Here is an 11,897-nt window from a genome sequence, read left to right on the forward strand (position 1 = left end):
GCCATGGGTACAACTAAAAAAGTATTTAAATACTTGCCAAACATATGACTTTTTCTCTTAAAATTGATTGTGAATATTTTCTAATAGATATATCAGTATCTGTAATCTGTATTTAAAATTTTTAAAAAATGTATTAAAAAACTAGTGGAGGTTTAAGTATAATGTAAAAAGATAATAAATATAAATAATAATATTATGAATATTTATGATGGCGTTGATAGTGGATTCCTTCTCAGATTAAACGCTATCAGCAGGCTGTCAGTAGATGCAACGTGAAATATCTTTACAACAGACATAACCTACAAAAAATATCAATCACGAAATCATCACGTACTATAGGGTCATTATACGCTCGTAGCTCTGCAGGACTGTTGAGTGGACAAGATACATAATTTATCATGGCTAGATGACGGATGTAAACAAAATTGTAAATAGTTGTGAGTGTTACGACTACGATTGTCGAGTATAACAAAAAATAATGTGTATAACTGTATAAGTATTAAGTGCAGTGCACTGTGCACAGACTACGATCGAATGATGTCTGTAAATAAAGGGTAATTATTTTTTTTCACGTACATTCTAGTTTTTTAAGTTTAATAATAATATTTAAATTGATTTATCATCTTCAAATATTATTATTATCTGTCTTGGGTATAACATTTTATGTACCCTAAAGACTAAAATGAAAATATCTTAAAAATTGTTTTAGAATGTTCATTTGATACTTAAAAGTGTGTTAGATTTTTATTCATTTTCTAGAGATTTGTATTTTTTACCTTTTAGTTTTATTGGTTACAGGTGATGTGCAAAACATTGGGTTGTCATTATGGACACCGAGTCTATAAGGTCCATGAGTGAGTACAGTTCCAAATCCAAATACAAGAGTCACTCACTAAAATCTGGTGGTAATCATAGATCTAACAGTTATAAGTAAGTTTTTTAATTTCTTGATTCAGAACTTATAGTTTTTAGTTATTTTTAACATCTTTATGTATAGAAACAATACTCGAACTTCTCGCAAATATTCTGATAGCTTAAATAATCCATACGAAACAGCTATGGCACCATATCAAACTACTGTGATGTTAGATGATACAAGAGATGGACAAGATGTTGTTGAAGTGCAAATATTACCTCAAGTAATTATTTATGTTATTATTTTAGAGCTCAAATTTTTTTTTCTTCAATTATTCAAGTATTAATTATCAGTTTATTACTTGTCTCACATGCATGTATTCATATTTTATAAAATATAGATGCCTAAGTAAGTTTAATACTTATGTTGTTATAAAATTAATAAACTTGCTCAATATCTAATTTAGTTTACTTTGTTTATTTTCAATAACTTAATCATCTTGAGAATTTTAGTTCTGTGAACATACAATGAACTTTAATAACATATTATAGTAATTTAGCATTTATTTTCTAATTGTATCTAATCAATAATAATGATAAAAAATTCTTAGCTTCTCTATTACCTATTAGATTACATTACATTACCCATTACATCTTATGAAACATCATGTCAAATAAATTCTAAAATATTAGATATAAAATTTTCTTGTTTTGATTTAATTATCGCAGAAGTTACAAAATGTCTACCAAAAATAACAATAATTCTTTTAACACACATCTTTAACCTGATATTAAAATTATCTTCATTTCACTGTATCATGAAAATTTCTCGCATAGTTATGTTTACTAAGCTAGACAAATCTCTGAACTCTATAGGCTCATATAGCCTGATCAGATCTTTACCTTTTTTCTCAAAAATATGCAAAAGATTTATTTTACAACACTTCCGCTCACACTATCACAAATCAAATACTCTATAACCTCAATTTGGTTTTTACACCAAACAGCACAATTCATCAAGTTCTCAGATTGGTTGATGCGATTACAACATTACTTCAACACAAATAATACTGCACTAAATAATAAAGAGATATATTATGACCCCGCTGTTTAATATTCATGTATCATATGAACCTGTATTGCAAGATACCCTTGTTGCTGTTTATGCAAATGATAAATCCGTGAATATTCTTTAATAGCTTTGATAAATTTTAAATCCAACCTCAATCTTATTTTATTTCAGTATGGTTCTCTAAATGGAGAATTTAATTAAACCGCTGAAAAAACAAATATGAACAAAATCAAAACTTACCAGAATATCACACTATTTAAAATCACTTGTACTCCATACATTTTAAATCAAACCCCTTACGACGACTTAAATGCCAAAAAAATTGTAGTATTTTAAAGTGATTTTTCTCACATCTAGATAAACATGAAAACACTAATTAGAAAATTCCTTAATTCTTCTTAAAAAAGAGATAATATAGAGGTCTTTTTCTTTAAGCTATATTTTTTTCTCTTCCTTTTTCACTTCCAAACTAAGTATTACTAGGTACTTGGTGACTTCTTCAACTAATAATCTCTTTATTTTTTTCCTACTTTCTTCACATATGCATATTGTACCATTTTATACAGATTATATAATTCTCTTAAATAAATATATATATATATATATATATATGTATAAAACTGTTGTTTTATTATTAAGTAACATTAGTAATAAAATAATAAATTGTCATTATATTAATTTTTATATTTGTTTATATAGGATGAAAATTGGGGTGAAAATACTACAGCAATTACTGGTAATACTTCAGTACAGTCAGGATCCATGGAAGAAATGGGTGCTCTATGGCCAGATACTGAGCAAAAAAGTGCTTTTCCAATATTGTGCCATCGTTATATAGCTACTACCTTGACTGGGCTTTTGTCTCTAGTCGCTTTTCTTAGTCCGTTAGCTATGCTAGTTTTACCAAAATTAGGTAATTTATTTGTAACATATTAAATATTTGATATTTTTTATTTTTATAAGCCAAATTTTTACCTTATTTACTTATATTTGATCCATTAACAAACGTTGAATACCTATGTACATAATGTCTTCTAATGAACTCAAATATAAATTATAATAAAGGCATCAAATATAATTTTATAATTTGATTTTTTTTTTATTCTAAAAACGTTTATAGGAATTAAAACTATAGTTAACATTCTAACATAGTTTAAAATATAATATATTAATTAATGTTGTTATTCTTTTAATTAGGTGTTTTTAGTCCTGCAGCTACAAATCTTAGTCCTCAACAAAGAGAAACACTATTAAATTGCGGTGCAGAATGTAAAGGAGTGTTAGTTTCATTAGCATTCAAAATGTTTTTATTAGCTGTGGCATCATGGGCAATTTTCCTACGTCCCGTGAAAGCAACTATGCCCCGCATTCATGTTTTTAGAGCAATCGTCTTAGCATTAGTGTCAATTTGCTGTGGTATTTTTTGGCTTTTCTATGTAGTTCAAGTCACGGAGGGTAAGTTTTGATCTTTATTACTCAATAATATCCAATAATATGTATTTTAATAGAATCTTAGAATCTTTAAGTCAAGAAACTTAAACCTCCTTTTTTATACAATGATTACATTAGATATCAATTTTTATTATATACCTAGATAGTAAGAATAAATTTAAATATTTTGTTTATAAAGAAAAATATTATTTTTCTAAATTAAGTTATAAAGTATATGTTATTAATATTAATAATGTTAATATGTATTAATTATTTTCTTGAGGTTTCTATTCATAAGACATATATTATAAAATATCAAATTTATTTTTCAGGAGTACGAGCAACAGCTACAGGTGAAGATTTGCTTGAGTATCGTGCCTTGGTATCCTATTCTTCTTCCCTATGTGATTGTCTACTTTGTATTCATTATGTTGCCATAGTGTTAATGGAAATAAGACACCTTCAGCCAGCTTTTTACATCAAGGTATATATTTAATAAATTAAGTAACATTGGCTTTAGTTGGGTTTAACCTATTATCACATAAATGATTAAAAACCGCTAAGGACAAAATCACACATATATTTTAATAATTCTCATAACCTGTTATCACATTGTCCAAATTGACATTTTTAAATGTCATCTAAATTTCACTATAAATAATACAGATACAGATAATAATCGATACAGATTATATCACTATCAATTATTTACTTATCTAAAATATTATATACACATAAAAATTATAATTATTTATTTGAAAATTAAAAATCTAAACAATTTTAAGTATTTTTCTGTTTTTAAATTTTAAATTAATTTTTATTTAAGATATTTTTTTTTTCAAATGTTTAGGATATTTTTGTGTAATTAGGTTATATTTCATTTGTTTAAGGTTTCACAAGCTGCTTATAAATTATAAAACTTGTTCAAAATTAAATTTTATGCATCAAATACTCCTTAAAAATATTTTGCTTTAGAATATTAAATAAATATGTACATTATCATTCAAGAAAATAAAATATTAAAAATGACAATAATTTTTTTTTTTATTTCAATTGCTTTTTGTAAATGTTTTAGAACATAAAATTTGTAAAAAATATTTTTGAAAAATTTGACTTAATTATTGTGTAAACACATGAATGGATTCTTTTGTATAAATGATGACTTCAATTATCTACTTAAAATGTCTATTTTAATATTTTATAAAAGTAAATCAATATTTCTATAGTTGTAATTTTTTTTATTATTATTATGTGTTTTATTAATTATAATTTTAAAAAGTATTTTGTTTGCACAATTTTTATTTTTAATTTGAACAAAGTTAACTATTAATTTATGTATATGTGTATACTCTGTCCAAAATGAGATTGTGACTAGGCAATGATTAGTTTTTGTCGAGTGAGGGTCAGACAACACCCGTTTAAATTTAATGACCAAAAAAAATTAATTTTTATTCTACTTATTTATTAATAATATCTTTTAATTCATATTATAAATTATAGGTTGTTAGGAGTCCTGATGGTGAAAGTCGATCATATCCTATTGGTCAGTTAAGCATTCAGCGTGCTGCTGTTTGGGTTCTTGAACGATATTATACTGAATTTTCTATATACAATCCATACTTGGAGCGTTTACCAGTCTCAAAGTCTAAAAAAAATGCTTCCAGTTTTAAATTTTATGACATTGAAGGTATAGGAAGTAACACACTCCAAATGAGTCAGTCAAGAGGTACAATGAATGGTCATGCTAGACGTCGAGACTCAAGTCATAACGAACGATTCTATGAAGAACATGATTATGAACGAAGAGTTAAGAAACGAAGAGCCAGGCTCTTAACAGCTGCCGAAGAGGCATTCACCCATGTTAAACGATCACATCATGATCCTGGTAATTATTTTACATTTAATATTATGCCTTATTATTTTACATAATGATTTTAATTTATAAGTAACTAAATTCTGTGTTTTAAGGTGGTGGTTCTGCCATGGATCCATATGAAGCTGCTCAAGCTGTTTTCCCAACTATTGCACGATCTCTTCAAAAGTATTTAAGAGTAACTAGGCAACAGCCAAGGCATACTGTAGAGTCAATTTTGTCTCACCTTGCTTTATGTTTAACTCATGATGCTTCACCAAAGGCATTTTTAGAACCTTACTTGAGTGCATCTCCTGTATTACAAGTAACTTTTTAGATTAATTAATTTATATATTATTTTTGACATTGTAATTTTCTACAAACATCATATTTTATATTATTTTCTTTCTAGAATGAAAAAGAACAAAAATCACTTCAATCCTGGTCATTAATTTGTAATGAATTATTGACTCGAGCACTCAAAGATGGAACTGTGTTTCAATTACGACAAAATGATCTTTCACTTTTGTGTACAGTGCATAAGCTTCCCCATTTTAGTATTATCGAAGAAGTTATCAATCCAAAATCAAATAGATTTGTTCTTAAGTTAAACTCTGAAACTTCTGTCTAAATGTTTTATTATTTTTGACATAAAAGTATTAAACTTGACCGACCAAGATTCAATGTATTTTCTAGTCTTCAAATTTAATTGAGTATAAACTACTTAATTTTTAACAGTATATTTGGTATGCCTCAAAATTAAGTGTAGTATTTTTTTCTTATCAATTTAGAATATATTATATATATTTATTTACAAGTTATCTCCTTTTAAGTACGTTGGTGGTTTTATAGTAATTCTATTTCTAGTGATTTAGTTTTTGTTTATAAACTGATAAACTAAGAATTGCAAGTGAATAGTTGTATTGTCATGGTAAAAACACTAAATCATCTTCAAAATCGTTAGGCTTGTCAAAAAAATAATTATCAATCAACAATATCACTGCCGTCAACAAAAAATAATATCATTATTTTTACTTAAAATTTATGTTTCACTATATTTTCTTAGGCAGGATTTGTTTTTCAACATTTTCATAAGGTACAATTGAATTTTTTGTGTAAAAACTTCTAGATTATCATATATTTTATTGTGTATTGTTCAATATCTTAGCATTAAATTTAGAATTTTTATGTCTTGATTAAATTTAACGTTTTACTGATATTATACTGTTTTATAGTCTTGCATTTTCATAAAATACACAAGAATAAATTTAGTACACTTACTTTTGGGACATACCTCATATATAACTATCATAGTATTAAGGCGTTTTGTATAACACATCTTATCTGCTTATTTTCAACAACTGACTACATTTAATTTATTAATTATCTATTCTTTATTAATGTATGTATGTATTTAATATATAATTGAATATTCTAGTGCAGTTACTGATTTATCTGCATTTTTCTCCTTTGTCTTTATAAATTAATAAAAATTACATAATTTAAATTAGATATTCTTCCATAATATTATTTGATTTTAATTATATCATTTTGAATAATTTACAAAAATTATTATTTTAAAAAGACTGTTGTATAAAATAAAATTATTTTTTTTATTGAAATACCAATATTGTAATATTTTGAAGCTCAATTCATCGGGGCCATATACTTATTTTTTTATTACAATAACAATATTGCCAATAATAACAATAATATTAAACATTTATTCTTTGCAATGTGTCAAGATATTTTTATCACAGTTTTATTTTCAGTATTATTTCATCTTAAATTTTATTACTATTATGTTTTATACTTTGAAGTTTTATAACTCATTTAATTTAGTTATTTTTTGTTTATTAACTTTTTATATTTTAAAATATTATTTTAATAAAGATAATAATATATTGTATTTAATTAGCCTACATTTAGTACCTGTTTTATAAAATTATTGTGGTACTCAATATTGTTTTTGGGCTGAATGGGTCTCTATACGCACAAAAAATCTATTCTAAATTTATTGATAAGATTATTTTTACTCAATATATGAATTATAACCTAGTTAACTAATGACATTATTATAATACATTTTTGTAGTGCAATTTTTTTATTTATACATATTTCAACTTTTGTTTTATACCAAATTATATTTAAGTTTTAATTATAAGTCCCAAATGTAACGTATGCAACGTACGTGATATTTATGAACTAATTAAAAACATATTAATGTAACATGAAATGTTAATATTTTAATATGAAATATAAAAAAAAATTTCTATTAATTATTTTGTTTTTAATTTGTCTGGTATTCAAAACAAAGAGATAAGTTATAAGTATATTGTTGTACATCATTAGAATATATTTTTATGCAAATATACTTTGTGTAGAATTTGAAAGAAACACCAATTTTGAGCAAATAAAAAAACGATTTAAATAGAACATAGTTTTATGTTCAATAAGTAGTAAATGTGTAACTACCCACTGGTATCATGGTCGGGATAAGTCATCTGAATAAAAACAAAAAAAACTAAAAAGAAATTGTTATCAAAAATGCAATCTTTCTATTTAGAATAAATGCTATACTATTGCTAATACATAATAGACCATGTCCTTAGTACACTAGTACCTAGTATCTACTCCATGCTTGTATACAGGTTGGTTGAAACAGTTAATTTTTATATCTAATGTTTACTATAATTTAATTATTTATGGGCATTACACCCAATTACAGCTTATAGTTCTATTAGTTCTAAAACTAGACATAAAAAAATATATGTATATATAATATGTAATAGTAAAAAACATTTTTTAATGATAATATAAAAGAAGTAAAAATATAAATACACATTATATTTTCTTTAATTATAATTACTGCATCATAAATCATAATAATTATATTACATTATCACATTCTCATACATTTTAATACGTTTCAATAAAACAATAAAATTGTGTAGCATTATGTATAGTTATTTAAGAAGCATTATTATCATAGATTTATTTTCAAAATAATTTATAATAATGTTATTTTGTCATTGCGTGTATTCGTGTAAACATTGTAAACTGACAAAAATAAAATAACAATAAGTATCTATCATAATCATAAATTAATAATTATAATTATAGGTATTGAAAACTTTATCAATAGTTATAATGTTTATAAAAAGTAGTTGTAAAAATGTTCGTTATTTATTTAAAATTTTAATCAATGGTCATCATCACACAGTGAAGGCTATTTTAAGTTATACCTGTTGAAGTTCTAGGTTCTAGCTATACATATTACTATATTACATATAAATATACAATATATAAATTATATGCAATATGTTTTATGTATTATGTATCAATGTTACATTCTTAAATTGAGTGGTAGCTGGTAGGTATGTATTCTCAGTACTTATTTTCTATTTCATAAGTACCTAGGTATGCAATTTGTTGAAATTTATAGCTACTGTACCTACTTAGTACAGTAGTAACCAGTGGCCGCTTTATAATACATAGGTATAGGTTTTAAATAATTTGAATGCGAACGTGCTTACGGTGATAATGGTTAGGTTATTTTTCCATCAACTTGACTCTGAGGTCTTAGATACACACGTAATTTAGGCCAAGTCTGTATCACTATATTACATAAACAATTTCTACAACATCTCATATAATTCTGATGCGTGGTTATGGGTTGGCACTTTTTATTTGTGTAGATTGAAAACTTGGCTTAGATCGAAAGTTGGGCAAGAACGTTTAAGTGGTTTGGATTTACTACAAATAGACATATTGATATACCTACTGACTACTAAGCAAATAATTAATAAATTTGCTATGATGAAAAAAAACTTAGATTTTTTAATTTAGAAAAATTCAGGCTGAAAATTATTATAAATACTAATTACTAGTAAACTTTTTCAATTTTTATAATATAAATTATAATGTTTAATTATTTTAATATATTGTAAATATTTAATATATATAATATTGAATAATTTAATAGTCTATAATATTATTTTTTTTTCAACTCCGATCACACTTGTTTTATGGTGGAAGGGGGTGTTATATTGTCAAGAAAATAATTATTTAGAATTAAATTTTATAAGACACTGGGTGCTTGGCACTATAGCACCCGCCCTCCTTGAGTTACCCTTAGTTCACCCCACTACATAACGTCAAATCAAATACGCCTCTGAACTCAACTGATCTAAAAATGTCGATCTGATATCGAAAAGATACCACAAGTCTAAAGTACCCATGGATTATACACAAGCTAAGATGCGTCAAAACTATCAAAATTTATAAAATGTAAATATAATTTCTGTTTTAACAAAAAGTTTAAAAATTATCTGATAGTGTTAACTTGCGCACGCAATCGAAAATCAAGCCATTTTATTGCGTATTATTAGACGTTACTCAACCTAATACTGCCGTCGCTGATCCAAATATTAATCATTTCAAACGAATACAATAATTTATGTGCATGGTATACGTACACTAATGTCAACAAATTATATTTTTAAAATATTTATTTTTTATAATTTATTACATATTATAACTGACAAGTTATAACCATCTGTGGGGGATTTCATAATTTCGGTTACTGAATCCCGAATAAGTAGTCTGTAAAATGACTATCTACTCGTTGACGTTCGTCACTAATAAACAATTTGCAATGAAGTTAAAATGACATGTACAATATATTGATTTTACAATAATCCATACGGCAAACGTCCATGATTTCCATCTATTCGGGTGCTACGAACTCGAGTCAATGTTCCCATAAAATAATAATTAATAAAATTGAAAATACAAATAGGTATATGTTTATAGTAAGTTCATAGTATATAATATATAATTATTAAAATACAAAAAAAAAAATTAATTGTATCATTAATATCTAATTGTTAAAATTTAAAATGTATCTAGAAGTACCTTATAATTTTTTTCCAATTCAATTCTAATAAATAAAAAAAAAGTGTTAGGTATATCCTATTTATTTAAAAATATAATTTACTATATATTTATTTTTGGCACACTTGTCTCCGCCTTACGAACATAGTCAATATAAAATTTCTGATCTCAGCAGAAACTATTTTATTTTGTTAGTTTTAATGTTGAAGTAAATTGTCCTATTATAATATTCTACTTAAAAGTAAGAACAATATTTATATGAGTAAAAAAAAAAAAAGTAAATATTAATAATTATATAATATCATGTATGTTGATTTTTAAACGATTTATGAGTATTTTAATATCTTACTTATAAGTTGTAGCATATTTCAAAATTAAAATATTATAGAAAACCAACATTCAGACACAGAAAATATTCTAATTTTATATTCTTACCCTTTAAGTTTGGTAATTGATCAATTCACTCTAATATAATATTATGTATAAAAACAATTATTATATAACATCAAAAAATTGGTTATGCCGTACCTACCTACGAAAAATCTCTACAATTTTATAATACAACACGTATAAATATCACGTCCTCTTAACAAATTTTACGTTGACATTTTTGCTTAAAATCATTATTTGTAAGATTTTAGGTCTTCTCCTTGGTAGATACTTCACAAACAATAATCTTCACGGAGATCTAAGAATTCCTACACTTAATCAATTAGCGATATTATATTACCTTAAATTGCATACTAACTTAAACTCTCATAGTAATCAGTAACCTATTAATAAAACAACTATCCTCCATTTTACTTCTCGGTTAGGTTAAGACAGTGGCTAAGAGACCTACTAAAATGAAAATAATAATAAAAAAAAAATCACAATAATACCTAAAAAGATAAAAGTACCAGGTCGGGTGACACTGCTGAGTGCCTGCCCATAAATGTTTATCTCCTGTCACTAACCATTATTAACTATCAAATTTGTTTATTAAACTGTAATTATTGTATAGATTGTAAACTATTTTAAATAAATAAAAAAAGATTTTGGGCATTCTACGAAATTAGAAAACCTAGCTGGTCCCTATATGCATGTTATATCTATTTGACGTATTATAAATATATAAATAATATAATGCATACACACTGCACAGACTACAATATGCAGGCGCAAACGCAGATGATGAGAGGGTTTGAGGGTTTAAACCCCCTCCGAAATATTAGAAACAAAAAATAAATTACCTGACCTACAAATGAATAGTATGATATTTCATATTTATGTACATTTTTTAAAAAACCCCCACCGAAATTTTTTCCTGCGTTCGCGCCTGACAATATGAAATATAGTTAAATATTCCTTATAGTCTGTGGACTGTGATAGTATAATATAATATTATAATAGCAATCACATGCTTGTCTTTGCACGGTACACATTGTCTCAGGGACTATAGCCAATTAGGAACCGTTTGACAATGGTCAATTAATCAATTTGACAAGCCGATTTTCAAGATTTAAAAGTAAAAAATATTGCAATAATAGCTACTCTTCTTTCATGAGATTGAATGAAAAAACGAATAAGAACACAAACAATATAATAATATACAAATATACAGCGCGCACTCTTTGCACCAAAACTAAAATCCATTCTAATTGGCCAAATGTTTCACACACCAACAATTTAATGATCAGACACGTTTATACAATTTTTTTTTATATTTAGCCGTTTTTTCATCTCGGCCAAGGATAATGACTATTGTTTTTTTTTCGTATTTAATTTTATTATTTATGTATTATATAATAT

General features: G+C 25.4%; 1 protein-coding gene across 2 annotated transcripts; it reads left to right on the top strand.

The window, feature by feature from the left end:
* The first annotated feature begins 371 nt into the window (after window positions 1-371).
* LOC113551838 (vang-like protein 2) lies at window positions 372-6,635 on the top strand. 2 transcript variants are annotated; one of them, XM_026954364.1, is made up of 9 exons: window positions 372-554; window positions 799-930; window positions 998-1,139; window positions 2,627-2,840; window positions 3,125-3,382; window positions 3,691-3,842; window positions 4,859-5,243; window positions 5,327-5,535; window positions 5,623-6,632. In XM_026954364.1, the coding sequence occupies exons 2-9, from the start codon at window positions 827-829 to the stop codon at window positions 5,839-5,841; spliced, it is 1,683 nt and encodes a 560-aa protein (XP_026810165.1). In that variant the 5' UTR covers window positions 372-554; window positions 799-826; the 3' UTR covers window positions 5,842-6,632. The 2 variants fall into 2 exon arrangements, with proteins under 2 accessions (XP_026810165.1, XP_026810166.1); XM_026954365.1 differs by lacking the exon at window positions 372-554 and having other exon boundaries at window positions 835-930; window positions 973-1,139; window positions 5,623-6,635.
* Window positions 6,636-11,897: the final 5,262 nt, after the last annotated feature.

The sequence above is a fragment of the Rhopalosiphum maidis genome, chromosome 2, assembly GCF_003676215.2.
Source record: "Rhopalosiphum maidis isolate BTI-1 chromosome 2, ASM367621v3, whole genome shotgun sequence".
Taxonomy (NCBI): Eukaryota; Metazoa; Arthropoda; class Insecta; order Hemiptera; family Aphididae; genus Rhopalosiphum; species Rhopalosiphum maidis.

Coding starts and splice junctions, on each gene's coding strand:
- LOC113551838 (XM_026954364.1), top strand. CDS start 827: ATGGACACCGAGTCTATAAGGTCCATGAGTGAGTACAGTTCCAAATCC. Junction 3,383..3,690: donor TGTAGTTCAAGTCACGGAGG/GTAAGTTTTGAT, acceptor TTTATTTTTCAG/GAGTACGAGCAACAGCTACA. Junction 5,536..5,622: donor GTGCATCTCCTGTATTACAA/GTAACTTTTTAG, acceptor TTTTCTTTCTAG/AATGAAAAAGAACAAAAATC.